The following is a 23807-nucleotide window of genomic DNA, read 5'->3' as shown; positions in this document are numbered from 1 at the left end:
AAAAGTCATAGTATAGTATGTTAAAAAAAAGTCATAGTATTGTGTCGAAAAAAAGTCCTAGTATGCTATGTCAAAAAAGTCATAGTATAGTATGTCGAGAAAGTCATAAAAAGTCATAGTATAGTATGTTGAAAAAAAGTCATAAAAAAGTCGTGAGTATAGTATGTCGAGAAAGTCATAAAAAGTCATAGTATAGTATGTCGAAAAAAAGTCATAAAAAGTTCGTGAGTATAGTAAGTCGAAAAAAAACATAGTATAGTATGTTGAAAAAAAGTCATGAAAAAAGTCATAGTATAGTATGTCAGAAAAAGTCATGAAAAGTCATAGTATAGTATGTTGAAAAAAAAGTCATAGTTATAACAATGTTGAAAAAGTCATAGTATAGTATGCGACAAAAATATATTAAAGTCATAGTATAGTATGTTGAAAAAAGTGGTAGTAAGAGTATGTCGATGAAAGTCAAAAAAAGTCATAGTATAATATGTCGAAAAAAAGTCATAAAAAAGTAAGTAGTATAGTAATTGAAAAAAATAGTGTATAGTATGTTGAAAAATGTCATAGTATAGTATGTCAAAAAAAGTCATAAAATAGTCATAGTATAATATGTCAAAAAAAGTTATAAAAAAGTCATAGTATAGTATGTCGAAAAAAGTCATAGTATAGTATGTCAAAAAAAATTAAAATTAAAGTCATAGTATGTTGAAAAAAGGTCATAGTAGATATGTCGATGAAAGTCAAAAATTCATAGTATAGTATGTCAAAAAAAGTCATGAAATAGTCATAGTATAGTATGTTAAAAAAAGTCATAAAAAAGTCATTAGTATAGTATGTTAAAAAAGTCATAATTATTGTGTAAGGATCCCAATGTATGCTGTCATCAAAAAAGTCATAGTATAATTATGTCGAGAAAGTCATAAAAGAGTCATAGTATAGTATGTTGAAAAAAGTCATAAAAGATTTTGAGTATAAGTATGTCGAGAAAGTCATAAAAAAGTCATAGTATAGTATGTCGAAAAAAAATCATAAAAAGTCGTAGTATAATTAAGTCGAAAAAAACATAGTATAGTATGTTGAAAAAAGTCATGAAAAAGTCATAGTATAGTATGTCGAAAAAGTCATGAAAAGTCATAGTATAGTATGTTGAAAAAAAAGTCATAGTATACAATGTTGAAAAAGTCATAGTATAGTATGTCGAAAAAATTTATTAAAGTCATAGTATAGTATGTTGAAAAAAGTCGTAGTAGAGTATGTCGATGAAAGTCAAAAAAAGTCATAGTATAATATGTCGAAAAAAGTCATAAAAAGTCGTAGTATAGTAATTCGAAAAAAAACATAGTATAGTATGTTGAAAAATGTCATAGTATAGTATGTCAAAAAAAGTCATGAAATAGTCATAGTATAGTATGTCGAAAAAAGTCATAGTATAGTATGTCGAAAAAAGTCATAGTATAGTATGTTGAAAAAAAGTCATAAAAAGTAGTAGTATAGTAGAATTAGAAAAAAAATTCATGAAATAGACATAGTATAGTATGTCGAAAAAATGTATTAAAGTCATAGTATAGTATGTTGATTAAAGTCATAGTAGAGAGTATGTCGATGAAAATCCTAAAAAGTCGTAGTATAGTAAGTCGAAAAAAAACATAAGTATAGTATGTCGAAAAAGTCATAGTATAGTATGTCGAAAAAAAGTCATAAAAAGTTGTGAGTATAGTAAGGTTCGAAAAAAGTCATGAAATATTCATAGTTATAGTATGTTGAAAAAGGTATTAAAAAGTCATAGTATAGTTATATTGAAAAAGGTTATAAAAAGTCATGGTATAGTAAGTCAGAAAAAGTCCTAATTATACTGTCGGAAAAAAGTCATAGTATAATATGGAAAAAAGTCATGAAATAGTCATATAGTTATGTCGAAAAAAGTCAAAAAAGTCATAGTATAGTATGTGAAAAAAGTCATGAAATAGTCATAGTACAATTATGTCAAAAAAGTCATAAAATAGTCATAGTATAGTAAGTTGAAAAAAAGTCATGAAGTATAGTATGAGTATGTCGAAAAAAGTCAAAAATGTCATGAGTATAGTATGTCGAAAAAGTCATAAAAATGTCATAGTATGAGTATGTGAAAAAGTCAAAAAATGTCATAGTATGGTATGTCGAAGGAGGTCAAAAAGGTCATAGTATAGTATGTCGAAAAAAGTCATGAAATAGTCATGGTATAGGTATGATGAAAAAATTCATGAAATAGACATGAGTATAGGTATGTCGAAAAAAAAGGTATTAAAGTCAAGTATAGTATGTTGAAAAAAGTCATAGTATGAGTATGTTGAAAAGAGTCATGAGTATGAGTATGTGAAAAAAGTCATGAAATAGACATAGTATAGTGTGAAAAAAGGTATAAAGTCATAGTATAGTATGTTGAAAAAGTCATAAGTATAATTATGTGAAAAAAGGTTAAAAAGTCATAGTATGTATCGAAAAAAAAAATGAAGTATTAATATAGTATAGTATGTTGAAAAAGTCATAGTATAGTATGTCGAAAAAGGTTAAAAATATAGTATAATGTCAAAGCATAAAAAGTCATAGTATAGTATGTCGAAAAAAGGTATTAAAAAGTCATAGTATATGTCGAAAAAAGTCATAAAAAAGTCATAGTATTGTATGTCGAAAAAAGTACTTAAAAAGTCATACTATGTCGAAAAAAGTCATAGCATAGTTATCGAAACGTCATAAAAAAGTCATAGTATAGTATGTCGAAAAAAAGTCATAAAAAGTCATAGTATAGTATTTCGAAAAATGTCATAGTATAGTATGTCGAAAAAGTCATAAAAAAGTCATAGGTATAGTATGCCGAAAAAAGTCATGAAATAGTCATAGTATAGTATGTCGAAAAGTCATGAAATAGTCATAGTACAGTATGTTGAAAAAGTCATAGTAGAGTATGTCGATGAAAGTCAAAAAAGTCATAGTATAGTATGTCGATGAAAGTCATAAAAAGTCGTAGTATAGTATGTTGAAAAACGTCATAGTATAGTATGTCGGGAAAGTCCAGTATTGTATTATGTGTAAAAAAAAGTCCCTAGTATAGTATGTCGAAAAAAGTCATAAAAAACCGTGAGTATAGTAAGTCGAAAAAATTCATGAAATAGACATAGTATAGTATGTCGAAAAAAGGTATTAAAGTCATAGTATAGTATGTTGAAAAAAGTCATAGCATAGTATGTCGAAAAAATCATAGTAGAGTATGTCGATGAAAATCAAAAAAGTCATAGTATAGTATGTCGAGAAAGTCATAAAAAGTCATAGTATAGTATGATGAAAAAAAATCATAAAAAGTCGTGAGTATAGTGTGTCGAGAAAGTCATAAAAAGTCATAGTATAGTATGTCAAAAAAAAGTCATAAAAAAGGTCGAGTATAGTAAGTCGAAAAAACATAGTATAGTATGTTGAAAAAAGTCATGAAAAAGTCATATTATAGTATGTTGAAAATAGTCATAGTATAGTATGTCGAAAAAAGTCATAAAAAGTCATAGTATAGCATGTTGAAAAAAGTCATAGTATAGTATGTCGAAAAAAGACCAAAAAAGTCATAGTATAGTATGTCGAAAAAAATTCATGAAATAGACATAGTATAGTATGTCGAAAAAAGTTATTAAAGTCATAGTATAGTATGTTGAAAAAAGTCATAGTATAGTATGTCGAAAAAGGTTAAAAAAGTCATAGGTATAGTAATGTCGAAAAACTCATAAAAAAGTCATAGTATAGTATGTCGAAAAAGGTATTAAAAAGTCATAGTATATGTCGAAAAAAGTCAAAAAAGTCATAGTATTGTACGTCGAAAAAAAAAGTCATAAAAGTCATACTATGTCGAAAAAGTCATAGCATAGTTATGTCGAAACGTCATAAAAATTATAGGGTTATAAAGTATAGTCATAGAAAGTATAAGTCATAGTTATGTGCGAAAATCATAAAAAGTCATAGTATAGTATGTCGAAAAAATCATGAAATAGTCACAGTATAGTATGTCGAAAAAGTCATGAAATAGTCATAGTAAAATTATGTTGAAAAAAGTCATAGTAGAGTATGTCGATGAAAGTCAAAAAATAGTATAGTATGTCGATGAAAGTCATAAAAAGTCAGTAGTATAGTATGTTGAAAAACGTCATAGTATAGTATGTCGGGAAAAGTCAAGAAATAGTCATAGTACAGTATGTCGAAAAAAGTCCTAGTATAGTATGTCGAAAAAGGTCCCTAGTATTGTATGTGTCGAAAAAAAGTCCTGTATACTATGTGGAAAAGTCATAGTATGGTATGTCAAAAAAGTCATGAAATAGTCATAGTATAGTATGTCGAAAAAAAGGTATTAAAGTCATGAGTATAGTATATGTTGAAAAAAGTCATAGCATAGTATGTCGAAAAAAATCATATTAGAGTATGTCGATGAAAATCAAAAAATTATAGTATAGTATGTCGAGAAAGTCATAAAAAGTCATAGTATAGTAGGATGAAAAAAAAGTCATAAAAAGTCGGAGTATAGTGTGTCGAGAAAGTCATAAAAAGTCATAGTATAGTATGATGAAAAAAAGTCATAAAAAGTCAAGTAGTATAGTATGTCGAAAAAAAGTCATAAAATTAAGTAGTATAGTAAGTCCAGAAAAAACATAATTATATTATGTTGAAAAAAGTCATGAAAAAAGTCATAGTTATAGTATGTTGAAAATAGTCATAGTTATGGTATGCGAAAAGTCATAAAAGGTCATGAGTATAGCATGTTGAAAAAAGTCATAGTATAGTATGTCGAAAAAGACCAAAAACGTCATAGTTATGGTATGTCGAAAAAAATTCATGAAATAGACATAGTTATAGTATGTCGAAAAAAGTTACTAAAGTCATGGTATAGGTATGTTGAAAAAAGTCATAGTAGATATGTCGATGAAAGTCAAAAATTCATAGTTATAGTATCGAAAAAAAGTCATGAAATAGTCATAGTATAGTATGTTAAAAAAAAGTCATAAAAAAGTCATAGTATAGTATGTTAAAAAAAAGTCATAGTATTGTGTCGAAAAAAAGTCCTAGTATGCTATGTCAAAAAAGTCATAGTATAGTATGTCGAGAAAGTCATAAAAAGTCATAGTATAGTATGTTGAAAAAAGTCATAAAAAGTCGTAGTATAGTATGTTGAAAAAAGTCATGAAAAAGTCATAGTATAGTATGTCGAAAAAGTCATGAAAAGTCATAGTATAGTATGTTGAAAAAAAAGTCATAGTATAGTATGTTGAAAAAAGTCATGAAAAAGTCATAGTATAGTATGTCGAAAAAAGTCATGAAAAGTCATAGTATAGTATGTCGAAAAAAAAGTCATAGTATAGTATGTCGAAAAAGTCCTAGTATTTGTGTCCGAAAAAAAGTCCTAGTATACTATGTGGAAAAAGTCATAGTATAGTATGTCGAAAAAAGTCATGAAATAGTCATAGTATAGTATGTCGAAAAAAGTCATAAAAACCGTCGTATAAGTAAGTCGAAAAAAAAAATAAGAATAGACATAGTAAGTATGTCGAAAAAAGTGATTAAAGTCATACTATAGTAAGTTGAAAAAATGTCACAAAAAAAGTCATAGTATAGTATGTGTAAAAAAAGTCATAGTATAGTATGTCGAAAAAAAGTCACAAAAAAAGTCAAAGTATAGCATGTCGAAAAAATGTATAAAAAAGTCATAGTATAGTATGTCGAAAAATCAGTAGTAGAGTATGTCGATGAAAGTAAAAAAAGTCATAGTATAGTATGTCGAAAAAAGTCATAAAAGTCGTAGTATAGTAAGTCGAAAAAAAAAGACATAGTATAGTATGTTTAAAATGTCAAAGTATAGTATGTCAAAAAAGTCATAAAATAGTCATAGTATAGTATGTCAAAAAAGTCATAAAGAAAAAGTCATGAGTATGAGTACGAAAAAGTCATGAAAAGTCATAGTATAGTATGTCGAAAAAAAGTCATAGTATACAATGTTGAAAAAAGTCATAGTATAGTATGTCGGAAAAAAGTCCTAGTATTATGTGTGAAAAAAGTCCTGGTATACTATGTGGAAAAACTCATAGTATAGTATGTCGAAAAAACGTAATAAAAGGAGTCATAGTATAGTATGTTGAAAAAAAGTCATGAAATAGTCATAGTATTGTATGGGAAAAAAAGTCATAGTATAGTATGTCGAAAAAAAGTCATAAAAAGTAGTAGTATAGTAAATCCGAAAAAAATTCATGAAATAGACATAGTATAGTATGTAAAAGTAAATTTAAAGTCATAGTATAGTATGTTGATTAAAGTCATAGTAGAGTATGTCGATGAAAATCAAAAAAGTCATAGTATAGTATGTCGAAAAAAGTCGTAGTATAGTAAGTCGAAAAAAAGTCATGAAATAGTCATAGTATAGTATGTTGAAAAAGGTATTAAAAAGTCATAGTATAGTATATTGAAAAAGGTATTAAAAAGTCATGGTATAGTACGTCGAAAAAAGTCTTAGTATTATGTGTCGAAAAGACGTCCTAGTATACTATGTCGAAAAAGTCATAGTATAGTATGTCGAAAAAAGTCATGAAATAGTCATATAGTATGTCAAAAAAAGTTAAAAAAAAGTCATAGTATAGTATGTCGAAAAAAACCATAGTATAGTATGTCATAGTATAGTATGTCGAAAAAAGTCATGAAATAGTCATAGTACAGTATGTCGAAAAAAGTCATGAAATAGTCATGGTATAGTATGTTGAAAAAAGTCATAGTATAGTATGTCGAAAAAAGTCATGAAATAGTCATGGTATAGTATGTCGAAAAAAGTCATAGTATAGTATGTTGAAAAAGTCATAGTATAGTATGTCGAAAAAAATTCATGAAATAGACATAGTATAGTATGTCGAAAAAAGGTATTGAAGTCATAGTATAGTATGTTGAAAAAAGTCATAGTATAGTATGTCGATGAAAGTCAAAAAAGTCATAGTATAGTATGTCGAAAAAAGGTATTAAAAAGTCATAGTATAGTATGTTGAAAAAAGTCATAAAAAAGTCATAGTATAGGCTAGTATGTTGAAAAAAAGTCATAGTATAGTATGTCGAAAAACGCCATAAAAAAGTCGTAGTATAGTATGTCGAAAAAAGGTATTAAAAAGTCATAGTATATGTCGAAAAAAGTCATAAAAAAGTCATAGTATTGTATGTAGAAAAAAGTCATAAAAAGTCATACTATGTCAAAAAAAAGTCATAGTATAGTATGTCGAAAAACGTCATAAAAAAGTCATAGTATAGTATGTCGAAAAATGTCATAGTATAGTATGTCGAAAAACGTCATAAAAAAGTCATAGTATAGTATGTCGAAAAAAGTCATGAAATAGTCATAGTATAGTATGTCGAAAAAATGTATTAAAGTCATAGTATAGTATGTTGAAAAAAGTCATAGTATAGTATGTCGAAAAAAGTCATAAAAAGTAGTAGTATAGTAAGTCGAAAAAAATTCATGAAATAGACATAGTATAGTATGTCGAAAAAATGTATTAAAGTCATAGTATAGTATGTTGATTAAAGTCATAGTAGAGTATGTCGATGAAAGTCAAAAAAGTCATAGTATAGTATGTCGAAAAAAAACATAGTATAGTATGTCGAAAAAAGTCATAGTATACAATGTCGAAAAAAGTCATAGTATAGTATGTCGAAAAAATTTATTAAAGTCATAGTATAGTATGTTGATTAAAGTCATAGTAGAGTATGTCGATGAAAGTCAAAAAAGTCATAGTATAGTATGTCGAAAAAAAAACAGTATAGTATGTCGAAAAAAGTCATAGTATAGTATGTTGAAAAAAGTCATGAAATAGTCATAGTATAGTATGTTAAAAAAAGTCATAAAAAAGTCATAGTATAGTATGTTAAAAAAAAGTCATAGTATTATGTGTCGAAAAAGTCATAGTATAGTATGTCGAAAAAAGGTATTAAAAAGTCATAGTATGTCGAAAAAGTCATAAAAAGTCATAGTATAGTATGTCGAAAAAGCCATAAAACAGTCATAGTTTTGCATAGTTTTGCATGTTGAAAAAAGTCATAAAGAGTCATAGTACAGTATGTCGAAAAACGTCATAAAAAAGTCGTAGTATAGTATGTCAAAAAAAGTCATGAAATAGTCATAGTATACATGTCAAAAAAAAGTCATACAATGTCATAGTATAGTATGTCAAAAAAAGTCTTAGTATTATGTGTCCAAAAAAAGTACTAGTATACTATGTGGAAAAAGTCATAGTATAGTATGTCAAAAAAGTCATGAAAAAGTCATAGAATAGTATGTTGAAAAAAGTCATACAAAGTATGTCGAACAAAGTCATAAAACAGGCATAGTATAGTATGTCGAAAAAAGGTATTAAAGTCATAGTATAGTATGTCGAAAAAGTCATAAATGTCATAGTGTAGTATGTTGAAAAAAAGTCATAAAAAGTCATAGTATAGTATGTTGAAAAAAGTAAAAAAAAAGTCAGAATAGTATGTTGAAAAAAGTCATACAAAGTCATATAAAGTATGACGAAAAAAGTAAAAAAGTCATATAAAGTATGACGAAAAAAGTAAAAAAGTCATAGTATAGTATGTCGAAAAAAGGTATTAAAAGGTTACAGTATAGTATGTCGAAAAAAGTCATAGTACAGTATGTCAAAAAAGGTATTAAAAAGTCATAGTACAGTATGTCGACAAAAGTCAAAGTATAGTATGATAAAAAAAGTCATAAAAAGTCATAGTATACTTTGTAAAAAAAAGGTTTAAAAATCATAGTATAGTGTCAAAAAAGTATAAAAAAAGGTCAGAGTATAGTGTGTCATAAAAGGTCATACAAATGTCATAGTATATGTCAGAAAAAGTCAGAAAAAAAAGTCAGTACAGTTTGTCATAAAGTCATAAAATGTCATAGTATAGTATGTCATAAAAATGTATAAAAAGTCATAGTTTGTCCCCATTGACACCATGCCAATAATACATAAAAAAAACAGTGCGCTGTGTAATTACTGCCTGTAGATCAGGTTGTCAGTATTCTTTACCTGGAAGAGTCTCTGGGCCTCGGTGATCATGTTGGCCAGGCCCTGGGTGGCAGCCAGGTTCTCACTCAGGTCCCGCTGGTCTGGGCGGCCCAGGCTGTACTTCCTATGACTCGACCTGCAGCAACAACAGGAACAAGGTGGAGGTCACTTTTATGGTCTTGGATTACAGGCAGCAAACATACTGAATTATAAGTAGAAGTAGATCCGACCAGACAATCTGATTGGTCAACTAGACATTTAGAACGTGCTCAAATTAGCATTCAGACAGCACACCTGGTGCATCACTTAAAATATCACGCCGCCATTTCTCCGTCAACATTACGACAACATTAAAAAACTGTTTAAAAACATTTGTATTCACATAAGTAATGCAGGAACCCCATTGGAACACACAAAAGCTCTCCAACTAGTATATAAAGTAATTCATCGGATTAAACGACTTATTTGTTACAATGCTCTGATCTTGATATGGATGCTTCACTGGATATTTTGGATTAGCTGTTCCGGTGACGGTGCTATCTAGAAAATAGCTGCTAAATATGATTTTCACGGACGTACAGAAGCTATATCTGTCAATGGGAAAATTTAGTTACAACACGACTGAGCTGGCAAAGCAATTTTGTGTTTATATGTGCGGTAGTTATTCAGTTTGGGAAGTCCAACCATCTCTACAAAGCTAACGTTAGCTTAAGTTAGCTTCTGACTAACAGTTTGGTGTTTATATTTGCTCCACAGCGCTGCGTAGGAAGGTCTGGCTAGTCCACACAGCATTCTGGGATGGGAGAAAAACGTGCTCTGGTTTATTGGCATTTCTTTAAACCAAACGCAATCGTCTTGGCCGCATTAAGCGCAAGACGGAGCCACAGTGCCGCTGCAAAATAGCCTCGGGAAGGAACTTGTTTTGGTGGAACATGTGTACGTTCAAAAGTTGTTTTAGTCGTGCAACAGAAAACTCAGATTGGACAGATAGTCTAGCTAGCTGTCTGGATTTACCCTGCAGAGATCTGAGGAGCAGTTAACCATAGTCCTCACAAATCCACCAGAGTTTAAAATTCCAACACAAAGAAAGAGGAAGGAAACGGACATCCGGCGGAATTTTCTGCGGCACCTGAACAATCCCGGAAGTGGAACGTCGTGGATATAGACTAGATTATAATGCGCCTGATTTGGATTTGGGCACAATATGATGAGAAATGGCATCAAGAACATCAGACAGATGAGGAGGATAGACGGCTGCCAGTGTGTGTGTGTGTGTGTGTGTGTGTGTGTTTAAAATGGTAGGAAATGGTAAGAGGGTGTGAAACGTCATAAGTACCCATCACAGCAATGATGGTAGCTTCACACTGCCATCACTGCCAGTCATTTGAAGCAGAAAGGAAGCAGGAGCTCTGAGTCACGATTACTGCAACTGACAGATTCAGGTTATTTTGGAAAACCTTCAAAACAGGAAGCTGTTTTCCTGGATTTTATTTGATGTGGAATTCTTCCACAAAATCTTTTGTGTTGTTTTAGTTTTTGATGACTAAGGAAAAGTAAGAAAGGTGAGCGTTTTGACACACCAAACCGCACAGATTCTTGAGCGCTGCAAATTGGGGAAATAAGACACCAACTCTTAAAAACAAACCCAGCTGGTCGGACGAGAAGCTAGACCATTAAAAAAAAGTACAATTCTGAGTAACAGTGGGGAGATCTGTCAAGCTGCAACATGAGCAAAAAGGAGCCCAGATTAGATTTTACAGATCTGTGGGAGAACAGCTGCGAGCAGCAGTCGGTTTTCAGAGTTATTGTTCCCACCACAAAGTGTGACGTGATTTCTGACAGGCCGGGACTCTGGCTTCCAGGAGACGGGAGGCACAGAGTGCTGATTTGTCCGTTATGTCATTTCCATCTACTGTACTGTCAGCCTAAAGGGAGAAAAAGAGCCAAAGTGGGAAAAAAAGGGAAGAGGTGGAGATGAAAGGAAGGGAGGAAAGTACAAGGAGCAAGAGGAGTTTAAAAGAAGAGAAGAGAAAGCAAGGAGGAGATATGGCTGAATATCAGGGGAGGAAGATGAGTACAACGAATATGAGAGGGATGATGTGAGGGTGGATATAGAAACGAAGGTAGAAAAAAAGACAACAGCGGAAGTTAGAGGTAGAGGGAAAGAAGATCAATGGCAAAATGTGTAGCGTGACATAAAAGAAGAGCAAGCACGAAGGAGGAGAGTTGAACAAATAATGGATGGATCTACTAACAAGTATTGAGTGGGTTTCACAGCCTGATATATCTTCCTCCTCTCATATAAAGAACACATCAATGAGCCACGCTGTCGAATGAACAAATACACTGGAGCTTATTTTTGGCTCAGTGTTATATACACCGCCCTGCTGCCACAAATGCTCACTAATGTGGATTAATCCGCCGCTGAAAATAGTCCCCAACAAATGCACTTTTTCCTCCGGTGTGTGCTTGATCAAAACTGCAGTGACCAGCTGTTTCAAGAAACCTCTGATCATCTTTTATGAAACTATATATTTGTGAGCTTCAAGATTCACGTCTTCAGTAGTAATCAAAGGGCTCGGAGCTGTGAGCCACAGACAGGAAGTCAGAAAGTATCGAGAGACAGACTGACATTGTTTTTTTCTTGGGATTTGTTGACAATAAGAATACATACAGATCAACATCAGCCTAACCCTTTATGGCCATTAATGTCCATCTCAGTAGTGCAAAAGTGTGCGCAAGTGTGTTTGAATGTTTGCCTCCATTGATGATAAAGAAGATCATGTCATGTTCTGTGAATGCACTTCTGTACAAACTCTGAGCTCAGACGGAGAGTCTGCAGTCACTGATGGAACAGACTGTCTCCTAATAAATAAGTTCATATCCTAATAATAAAAACCATCAACTGCATTGCCATTATCATTCTCAACATTCTCCCATTTCTAACTGCCTGCCCAGTAGGATTCTGAGTGAAATAGCAGATAGAAAATATCTTTCATATCAGGGAGTGCAGTTGAGCCCAGGTGGAGATTGGTGGAGGTTATGTAATGTGCTCTTTGTGTAAACTGTGCTGACAGCTTTTCATTACAAAGAGAAGGTATGAGTGTAACAGCTGGATCCCATCCAAAGGCAATGTAATCTGTGAGAGCTGAGAACTTTGGAAACATGACGTCAAAGTGAGGAGGAAGAAAAATATGTTTCTATGGCACCTAATTGGCATCCTGCTGTGGGTAACAGATAACACACACATTCAGACATACATGTGTGCAAAAACCCAAAGGTGAAGTCAGGATCTGAAGGTAATTCTGAGATTTAAACGGAAACCATGACAAAGTCACTGCCTGAAGCCAAAACTAAGTATAGGCCTACTGAAAGAAAGTGGTATCTTCCAGGCAGCAGTTGGTTTGAATTATTTTCAGTTCATCATAAAACCCACTTTGGAGATATTTTAAACTTGCTTATGGTCATCAATCTGAACCAGTAAGCACTGAGCTATGTTGTGGGATGAAATATCACAAACATCAATTTGCAGTTAATGAGCTAACAGAGAAATATTTGAATTGTTATGATCTCCATGTTCTTTTATATTACAAAACCAAAATCTAATTAAATCGAGCCAGAGTGGACTCCACACCTAACAGCAGGTCTTATGTAACAGCTGTTAAGACTTACACAACTGTGACAATGTGTGTCAGACACCACACACCCTCCATTCATTTCCATTCTTTATTGAGATGGTGTGTGCTGAGAATAAATTATCTTAATTTGAAAAAATAGAAACAACTTTAAGTGTAACTGAAGATATAACTGATGCAGGGAATTCTCGTGTTGCCTAGTCTATATATCAACAACGTTCCACTTCCGGGATGTCCCTCTTTTTAAGCCGGATGTCCATCACCTTTCGATTTCTTTGTGTTGGAATTTTGAACTCCGGTGGATTTATGAGGACTATGGTTAACAGTCGGTGTCTGTGGTCTCAGCTCACCTGGCTGCGTTGGCGTCTCTCTTCAGGGTGTTGAGGTGGAACAGCGACGGCGCCAGGCAAACTGCAATGTTGGTTGGAGTCATTTGGTTCTCATCCACGCAGGCCACAACGTCCCGCAGGAAGAACAGCAGCGTTCGCAGCGCCACCCTGTTCTCGTCAGGAAGCAGCAGGATGGCCGCCTGAGCTGCAACTAGCTGCTGATCCTTGGGAAAATCTGCAAGCAGTTCATATTTTAACTATGCAGTTAACATGATTTGGAACTTGGACAAGAAAATAAGGCCAACTCAATGCTCAATGCAATGGATTATCTTTCTCCTGCAAGAATACAATCTCTGTAAATTCATCTTCATGGTATTCTGAAATGAAATGAGGGAACTTAATTTAAAAACTAATTGTGTGTTTGGAACAAAGGGATTATAGTGGTTAAAATGGGTAAAACCACCAGTATGGTATAGAATTTAACAGCTCAAGCTCCAAAATTAGCTAACATTATTTATTGAGAGTGGATATGAATTGAGTGTGCTAACGCTAGAATGTCAACGTGTCACAGCTACTATGATAAAATGTGTGCTAATGATAGGATGCTAACATGCTGATGCTAAATGTCAGCAGGATTCTCATACACAGCATTAGCATTTTAGCTTGCTAATGTGTAGCCTATGTTAGATTGTAAATTTGCGCTCAGACTGAATGCAAAGCGAATTTCAGAGGTGGCATGATTGCATATTAAGTCTATACATCTGCAGTGGTTCAAATTGAGGGAAGAGTGTTTGTTTATGATTTGTTTTTTACTGCAGTTCATAGGCGAATGGAAACAAGAAAGGGAGAGAAATGGAGAACCTGATAAGATTTCATGGTGGTGTGTTCATTGCTAGCTAGCATCAACAAGAGTCAAATTTGCACAAATAGTGATTATTTGCCTCATATTTAGTCTGAATACACCTTAGAGTGCTAATATGCTAATGTTTATCATGTTGGTAACACGTGTTAGCTTTATCAGCATAGCATGCTTATCTGTAAACATGCTAACATGTTTTTGGAAAGCATTACTTATAACAGAACTGAGATGCCCCAACTCAGAGTCATTTCCTGTATCTGTGTCACGTGGGTTTCTCCACCGCCACGCCTCTTTAGGATACTAGCGGCAGGTCTGAGACAGATCAGGGGAAAATAAACTTTGTTTGAGACCTGTTTCGGTCTCAGGAACAAACTCTTGTAAGAGCTGGCAACACGGATACGCTAACGTCAACTAACGTTTGTGAACAACTCACTTTCGTCAGGCTCAATATGTCTTTTAGCGGTGTGTATAGCTAATGTTAGCAAAACAATTATTACATTACTTTTCATCCATCCACATGACATTAACTAAACTTCAAACAAGGTTCGTGCCTATTTAGGAGACAGGTACTGTGTGGTGTAGCGTCTTTAAGTATAGAGAATCTTTTACTACTAATAGCATGTTAGTATTTAGCAATTAATAGCTACATCTTAGTATGTTAGCATACTGATCTGTTGGTGGCACAAGAAGAAAAAAAATCAGGGGGTCACTTAAGTCATTAGGATTCACCACCAGGAATTATGACAATCTTATAGTCATATTTCTTTAAACTGGAACAAAGAATTCCCTTGCTTACTGCTTACTGGTAAATAGCAGTTACCAGTTGCTAACTTTGTAAAATTACAAATTTAGCAATCAAATTCAAACAAGTACAAATGTTATCTTCTCAATGCTGGCCACATATGATAACGGTAGTAATTGCTCACATTGGTAAATGTGGAGGAAGGACTCGCAGAGTTTGCTGGTGAAGATGGGTTCGGGCAGGTCTCTGAAGTACTGCTTCACCATGTCTGCCACGTCGAAGGCAGACTGACCGTCGAACGAAACGCCGTCTGGGTCCGACTCCACCAGCTCGCGGAGGTACTGGATACGAGACTTCACCCCCGACTTACGGAAAAGACCCACCTGAGAGAGAACAGACCGGATGCCTCAAAATGATTTCATTAAATCTTTGAAGTTACTCTGTATCGTGTCCAACAGCGCCTTTCTAGTGTTTCTAAAATCACTGCAGGCCTCTTGTGGCCTTTTGGCTGCATTACCTGGTCCAAACACTCAGCCCTCAGGTAGACCAGTGCTCTGAGGATGCTGGGAGGAAGTGGCTCTCCTGTCTGCTGGACGCTGAGGAGCAGAGGAACCCCAAAAACTCGCCGGCCTTTCACCTCCATCACCTTGGTCTTCCTCGGAGACTTGGGAACAGTCCTGCAGGTGACAGACCATTAGATCCTCCCATTTTTAAGAAAACAATCATTACATTTAGATGACACTTTCATCCAAAGCGACTTACAATTGCTATATATGTCAGAGGTCACACACCTCTGGAGCAACTATTGGTTAAGTGTTCAGGGACACATTGGTTGATGCATCGCAGTGAGGATCAAACCCAGATCTCCCACACCAAAGGTATGTGTCATATCCACTGCGCCATCACCAAACAATCAAACAGCATGGAGTAGTTATGTTATGTTGCAGTTATCAAAAATTGTTTTGCAAATATACTGTGAATTTGTAATCTCAACCAGTCAAGTGTAAAAAAAAAATAAAATCAAAACTTGGCTTCTGTTAGATGTGTTTCCTTTTAAAGGAATAGGCAAATAAACATTTTTTGATTACATAAGTCCCCAGTGATCTCTAAAATGTGTGTGCCATTCAAATCTGCTCCGCAGGAAATATCTGCAGGCATTGAGAAAACTATGGCCGCTGATTAAAGCGACTGGGCTTTCAGAAGGACTGGGCTGAAGTTTGTTCATGTTTCAGAACTGATATCAGCGACCTTTTGACCACATACAAGTCACTGACTCTATTCTATTTCTATACTAATGTTCCAGATGCAGGGGGACCCAAGAACTCAACTCCTGGACTCAACTTCCAACTCAACTTCCAACTTTTCTAAATGCTAGGATCAAGTGCACTCTGTGTATAATTGCAAGCTTGTAATAGCAATGTTCAAAACAGGAGAAATCCAAAGTACTCCAACATCATTAATGTAACCTCTTCTCTTCTTTGTATAGAGAACATGCCAGCCCCTCTTTCGCTAAAGCACAGACTCACAAAGAAAACAAATTTAATCATACATGTACTCTAAATGCTTTTCAGCTCTGTTCATCCATCTGTTTTTTTTCCACTTAAATATAAGCAGCCCCTGGAAACAAACTGTCTTTTTAAGAAAAAGTGCCTCAGAGTATGTGCCATCCCAATTAGCAGTTAATTGCTGTATTTGTAATCGTCTTGCCCTCACTTTGGCATCAGGGAAAAAAACCATTGAAATGAAAAGACTTGGAACTAATTGTTGAAGCCTGAGGAGATTCATTTGACTTTTTTAGCACTGGGCCTGACGGTGCTGTGGTGCAGTTACTGTTGAGCTGTGTCAGTTTTGGTCCGTCTTTACATCTTATTATTTCATAGCCAGCCCTATTTCTACATGGACAAGATATCAGGTGTACCAGCACAAATCTGACTCGGTTTCTTAAAGCAATAGTTTGACATTTTGAGAAATATTCTTATTTGGTTTCTGTTGAAGAGTTAGTGAGAAGATTGATACCACTCTCATGTATGAACGTGGTATCAATCTTCTTATCTAAGGCCCTGTTTACATGACAACGCACAAGGGTGAAAACGACAAAATATTTGATGTGCGTTTTGTTTAGATGGCGACGGCGTTTTTGGGGCTTAAAAACGCAAAAAAACTAAATGCAGAATAAAAAGTGAGAACGCAACGCAACTTTTGTGTTTTCTCTTCAGATCGTTTCCGTCTAAACATAGCCTAACTAACCAGAGTTTTCTTAAGGCACATCAGTTTCAACTTCAGCGTGTTACCAGCGAGATGACATTGGCTGAAGTAATTTGTATTACAAGACTAATGCCGACTAACAAAAACAACTCTAAACAAAGTAATAAGACTTGCCTGAACTTACCATATTTTGTGGGATGCTGTGTCTAAAATGTATTATCGGATGTATTAATGTCACATAATCCAGTTTGAGGTGAAGGAATATGATGTTGAATCATTTGTGTAAGAACGAGTCATTTGCAGTTCATGAGGTTATGCTCATTAAAAAGTTTTGCTTTAATTTGATGTTTTCTTCCATTTTCCCATAGAGGAAAACCTATTTTTAAACTGCCATAATTTCTTCTCAATTTGCTTCCTTCCATAAGATGTATTAAAGTATAATCTCTGTAAGAGGGAGCAGTTTGAAATGCTACAGGAAGCCTGAACTACAGGAAGCCTCGCTGATGTTGTTCAACCTGCTGCCACAGAGCGACTGTTTTTTCTAAACCCCCCCCCCCCCCAAACACATGTTTGATGCTGAAAATGAAAGACGAATATCTGTGAGGAGTAATTTCAGGAGGTTTTTTTTGTTCAATGCTCAGTTCCCATATTCAGCCGTATCTCATTGAGCATAACAGCCCTGGCAAAAATCTAATTGGTTTTCTAGCAAAGCATAAAACAAGCAGGTAATGTGTTTCCTCAGCACACATAATAAAAAACAAATGTTCAGCAGAGTAAACAAGCAGAATATTTGTATGTTTTATTATTCTTAAAAATGAATTTGTCTCAATTTTGCATGAAGGCTTATTCCAAAAACATAGTGTAGGAAGCAAACACTGATCTCATTAAATCCCCATGTATGTCAATAAAAAGTGCAGTGAAAACATCCTACATTTTAAACAAGAACAAGGGTTTGAAGTCCACACTTTTTATACCAAAACTTCTTGTTCCCTTCTTTGTCCTACTGCCAGTCCCTCCAGAAAAACGCGATCATGCGATCGCATAATTCAATGCATAATCAGCCAAAGTCCACATATTCATGCGGGGGCCGCATTTTTTCAAATATGCCGCACTTTCGCCGCATAAATTGCCGATTTCCGCGCAAAATATGCGGGGCTTGCATGATTTCATAATCCCCGCATTTTCGTTGGAAAAAGTCACATATATCTTTGCAGAAATTTGAAAAAATGTTGCGTTTGTTTACTTCACACAAGAGCAGCCATTTTCCCCTGTTGCCATGGGAACGTTATGAAGTGACGTAATTACGCGACGTGAACATCATCGAAAAGCAGGTGTTGGAGGTTGAATTTGACATGTATTTTGAGTCTCTTAAGTTGGTATCCAATAAGAAACCTATCTTAATATCTGATGTCGACTCAAATTTCTTTGCTGTCTATATTATTAACAATTTTTGACTTTGTCCACTTCTTTTATACTCTATGTTCCAACCAAGTAAGCATTTAAAAGATAATTCCAGTTAATTTCAACCTGGGGTATTTCCTATAAATGTAGCTGTTGTGGCTCTATGTTGTAAAGATTCTATCAAACAGGACTTGTGCATTGCAACCTAGTTTTTAAACAATTTCAGAATGTTTTTCTGTGCAGGGACATCGCTCGCTCTTTGGCACTGACTTTGACCAACCTTCTGTACATTGGGATATATGAGATACTTGCTAAGAGAGTGAGAAAGAAATGAGATTAAGCGAGAAAAAGACAGGAGAACAGATAGACACTGTGTGACCTTATGAGAAAAAGTGGTCCAAAATAACCCACAATGCCTGAGCAGTGAACCAGCGAGCAGAAAGGATGACGGAACCAAGCTTTGCTGTGATTTCACAGGAATACAGACACAAGGTGAAGCGCTCCTCCCTGTATTTATTCTTTTGGAAAGGAGTTTATTCCTCTCGAAGCATGTTGTTTTTTGTTGAAGCCAAGGCAAGGTTGCATGCGAGCCATGAATAATGAATGAATTTTCTAAATAGGCTGCCTGAAATATTTACCCTCCGCCCGCCCACCCACCTGCCCTCCTTTCCACAGTTGTTTCCTTGAAGAAGTTTCTCCGTGCAGTTGTGCAGAAGCAAAGAATCCAGGAATCAAGTTTAGTTTCTAACCTTCCCACACCTCTGCGCAACCCTCACATTTATTTTCAAGCATGAAATTACCCAAAGAAAGCTCCGTCCTGTACACTTCTTACCAGTTCCAGCCCTGCTTGCTGGATGGGGAGTACTTGTCCATCAGAGCGGTGAGTTTGAGCAGGGAGTGTTTCTGCAGCAGGAGGAACTGGGACACAGACTGGTTCTCCACTCCTGAACTGGTAAGCAGGGAGGGCAGGCTCTGCTCGCTGGACCATCGCAGCTGCTGGCTCACTCTGCTGGACATACAGCAGTGAGAACAGATAAGTACACACATGACATCATAGACACAAACATGCCCAGACACAACAGGAAAATGCCAGTTTATAACATATTACAATCATAAGAACATTCTCTGAGTGTCAGAGTTACACATTCATACTCAACGAAAATACGTGTTTTTACTTGGATCTAATTACATAACATTTTAAGCTACTAAATTGAAATGATGGTCGTCGTCTCATCAGTACAGAGCCCTCGCATTTGGTGAAACAAACCAATCAGACAGAACAACTTTGTGTTATGATCTATTTGGATACCCTAATAAAACGTACTAGCCTACATTAAAGTACTGCATGTCGCCATGCTAGCAGCCACATGAGTCTGCAACCAGAAAATAAAATTCTAAAGTTTGTCCGGAGGTTGATGCCAAGGGTTAATCATTGTGAGCATTTTAGGTAATTTCAGCTCTACATTGTCGGACTACCAGCTGTATTCAAACTCATCTGTGCTTATAGAAAGTTAGCATTAGCATACACATGTCAGTATTCAGTTCAAAGCACAACTTTTACGTTAGCATTACATGCTTACAGATAGCACAGCTACTGGATGGCAATTTAGCACACAGCATTTAACATGTCGGCATGCTAACATTTGCATGTTAACATGATAACAGATAGTTGACATGCTAACATGTATGCTTGTCTTGCTCATTTCTACATTGTCAGATTTGGTTTAACTTCAAGCAGGTAGGCCTGTACGTATATCAATGTTAACATTTAGCTAACAGCTATAATTAGCAGTTAGCATGTAAATATGCATGTTAACAACTAGTGGATGTTAAAATTGTGATGTTCAGAATGTACCATTACGTATTTTAGCTTGTTAGACTGTTACTATGCTAATGTTAGCCTCCTGGTAACTTGCTTACCTTAGCCTATTAGCATGCCATGTTAGCATTAATCTCAGTTTACACTACAGTTGATGGGAATTAGGTCATTAGCAGGTTCAGAGTCAAAACAAGTGCATATAGTGCACATTCAGACACACATAATTGGGCACCTATAATTAAACTAAGCCAGTAAACCATACACAGAGCACAAAGAGGGAGAAAGCAGCGTCCATCAGCATACACGGGTGATGTGATTGACTTTACATTACAGGAGAGGCCTCATAGCTTTTTATTGTTCCATATCTGAGAACAAATATGCAACAAAAAAGACATAAAAGCAGCACTATAAAGAGGCAATCAAAACTATTCACCTTGAGGTTACTGCTTTTATCTTAGTTGCTTATAACACTTTTTTACTTTGGTTGATGCCTGAGGGAATTCATTCCTATAATTTGTGCCCACCTGGACACAAAGGCTTACATATTTGCACATGTCCAGGGTAACTCAAAGTGTCCAATCATTTGTTTGTATTTCTTCAACCCAAATTTGATGTTGATCAATATTTGGCAAAAAAAAAAGGGGAACTTAAATGTCACTTTCGTTTCGACTGTCTATTTAATGACCCTGATCTGTTTTATCAACACCTGTGAAACACTTTGGGTTATATTGCTTGTAAAATATGATATGCTCAATATAAAAAAACTTGATTTAATTGCAGTTTTCATTACGTGCATTTCACTTTCGCTTTCTCACCTGTTCCTGGATTGTGGTGATCTGGTCTTTGACTCCTCTCTGTTCACGGTTACCTCCTCATGGCTCTTCACCTCCTCATCCTCCTCTTCCTCTTCCGTCTCCTCCGGATGCTGCACGTCCAGGTGGATGTGGCTGGGGGAGGAGGGGCAGGGGGAGGCGGCTGATGAGCTGTGAGCAGGCGAGTCCTGGGAGAAAGGAGAGGAAGGCGAGGAGGAGGAGGAACCTCTCTGACTGTCGTCCTCAGATAGGTTTTCGGACCAGGTGGAGACGAGTTGTTGGAGGTCGCCGATCCGCTCCAGAACGCTGTCCAGAGCCGAGAAAACATCTTCACCTGCCAACAATCGACTCACCTAAGAGGACGAAGAAAAAAATCACTTCACTACAATAAACTAAAACTAGAATTATGACATTTTTCAATTACCACAGACATTACATTAAATGTCATTTAGCTGACGCTTTCTATCCAAAGCTACTTACAATTACTACATATGTCAGAGGTCGCACGGCTCTGGAGCAACTAGGGATTAAGTGTCTTGCTCAGGAACACATTGGTTGAAATATCACAGTGGGAATTGAACCCAGATCTCCCACACCATAGGTATGTGTTATATCCACTGTGCCATCACCACCACTAAGACATAGTTGTTGGCCATCGCTTTAAGGACTAAGTGGGCTTCTCAAAATCAAGGGAAAAAACAGGAGTTCAAGTTTGAGTTACTTTATTGTCCCCCAATGGGGCAATTTCTTGTGCAGCAGATAGTATAGTACGAATCACACACAATCACACACACAATACAGAGATTGCCTATCTTGCAGGCATAGTTAAAAACAATAAAAAAACAGTAAACAATCAATAAATAGTAAGTCAATGGTTCTTTATAGAATTAAGAAGTAGAATGGCTGCAGGTACAAAAGAGTGTTTATATCTGTTGGTTCTGAGTTTTGGGAGTTTAAAGCGTGATTCAGCCTGTAAGGGATGAGAACTATCTGACAGGATAGATTCAACCCTTCTTAGCATCTGCATCTGAGCGCCCGCTCCCTCACTGTTTTGCCATTTTGTTCCCTCACTATTTTGTTGATAAAGGTAGACATTTATTCTCATTAGTTTTCTTTACTTTAAGTTCCTACATCAATTAACAAAGCTCGATTTTGTTTGGATGAATGTTAGTTTCTGGATGATGTAACTCACCTGATTGGCCAGTTTGAACTGGAGAGGCGGGCTCTAATCCTACAATGGTGCTTACAAGTTTATGAACCCATGGAATAAAAAATCATCTTTTGGAAATTGATCTTAATGCCTTAATTAAAAAAAATTAGGAAAAATCCAAACTTTAAGGACACCAATATTTCTTTGTGAATAAATAATGTATCGTAAATAGATAAATGTTTTTCCTTAAAATACAGGGGGCATAAGTATATACACCCCTATGTTAAATTCCCATAGAGGCAGGCAGATTTATATTTTTAAAGGCCAGTTATTTCATGGATCCAGGAATTAAAATAGCCCCACATCATCACATACCCTTTACCATACCTAGAGATTGGCATTGGGTCATCTCTCATATCAAACCAGCTGTTAGGCTAACTGAAATAAAACCATGCCAGTCTCTAGGTATGGTGAAGGGTATGTGATGATGTGGGGCTATTTTAATTCCAAAGGCCAAGGGAACTTTATCAGGATGGTATAGTATAGTATAGATAGTATAGAAATAAAAGTCTTCCCAGTTTTCCCAGCAGCGTGATGTTTTATCTGCTTCATGGTTCCACTGAGCTACAACTCACCTCACCTTGCAACAGTGTCATTAAAAACCACAACGCCAACAAGGAACGTTTTTTTTACAGTACTTTTTTACTTTCTCGTCAGTTGACTTATTCAGCAGATTTTAGGATTTAGCAAATTAAGGATTTCATTGCCATAGATCAGGTTTGGAGGAAAGGTATTACTCAATTTCTCCATGGATCAGAAGTAAAAAAAAAAGAAAAGAAAAAAAAAATGGTTTATTAAGAGCCATTACCTAATGACTTCTATAATATTTTATGTCAACTTTTACTCCCCTGGCTGCCATATTTGTGTCACAGAGGGTTCCAACTTTATTCCAAATGGCTCCTCTTCTACTTTCGAAAGAAACTTTCTGAAGCAAGATGATTCATTTTAACTGGTTATTGTAGTTTTAATCTAAAACAGAATTTGATATGAGCACTCACAAAATGATTTCTGGCATTATGGGAAAACTCCATTTGGAGCTTAGCTTAGTTTAGCAGAATCAATATGCTCGATAGAAAGAACTTCGTTTTATAGACTTTATTTTAGACTTTTATGACTAAGAGGGGCAGGAGAGCCAATGAGAAAGAAAGAGAGAGAGAGAGAGACTCCCCCCTCTGTTTTATTTTTGATATTTATTAATGTAAAATGTATTTGATTCTCTATCTAAAACCCTTCCTAAAGGAGACATATGGCCGAACTGTACAGCCTTGTTACACAAAATAACCATAATGTTTGTGCATGTTGATCCCTAACTGTGACTCAGCAATTACCTCACCAGGTATTTATTTTCTGTTTATCACTTTCTTTCTGACCCTTTCTGTCATTTTGGAACACATTTCTCCATCCGCAAAGTCACAGCCAGGTGACACACACACACACACACACACACACACACACACACACACACACACACACACACACACACACACACACACACACACACACACACACACACACACACACACTAGATGCAATAGCTAATCGGAAAACTGGATTAAAGAACACAAACTGTCAAGGCCTGGATGCTTTACAGGAAGCCAGGGCGTTTGGGAATCTGAACGGGAGGGGGGCCTGATGTTATCTACCAGCGCAAATGAAACATGAGCTGGCAGATTCGTCTGGTTCCCAGGCTATACTTTCAAACCTCCACACGCCGGCGTAAAGTGGACGGGATTGTCAAATTATTTCGGCTAGTTGCAAAAACAAGG

The 23807-nt window shown here is 35.2% G+C and overlaps 1 protein-coding gene across 5 annotated transcripts in view; it reads right to left on the bottom strand.

Annotated features, from left to right (window-relative positions):
• si:dkeyp-23e4.3 (rho GTPase-activating protein 7) overlaps window positions 1-23807 on the bottom strand; it is a 159951-nt gene that overhangs the window by 17233 nt on the left and 118911 nt on the right. For 4 of the 5 annotated variants that reach the window (XM_039777632.1, XM_039777634.1, XM_039777635.1 and 1 more), the window contains 6 exons: window positions 20835-21184; window positions 19033-19209; window positions 15112-15271; window positions 14779-14977; window positions 13015-13228; window positions 9051-9165 (listed from right to left, as the gene is read on the bottom strand). In XM_039777632.1, coding sequence (XP_039633566.1) covers window positions 9051-9165; window positions 13015-13228; window positions 14779-14977; window positions 15112-15271; window positions 19033-19209; window positions 20835-21184 — 1215 coding nt within the window. The remainder of the gene's footprint in view (window positions 1-9050; window positions 9166-13014; window positions 13229-14778; window positions 14978-15111; window positions 15272-19032; window positions 19210-20834; window positions 21185-23807) is intronic. The other variant, XM_039777633.1, reaches the window with a different exon arrangement.

The sequence above is a fragment of the Perca fluviatilis genome, chromosome 16 (genome assembly GCF_010015445.1).
Source record: "Perca fluviatilis chromosome 16, GENO_Pfluv_1.0, whole genome shotgun sequence".
NCBI classification, from domain to species: Eukaryota; Metazoa; Chordata; class Actinopteri; order Perciformes; family Percidae; genus Perca; species Perca fluviatilis.
Note: the sequence above shows the minus strand (reverse complement) of the source record. Positions and strands in the feature narration are given on the sequence as shown.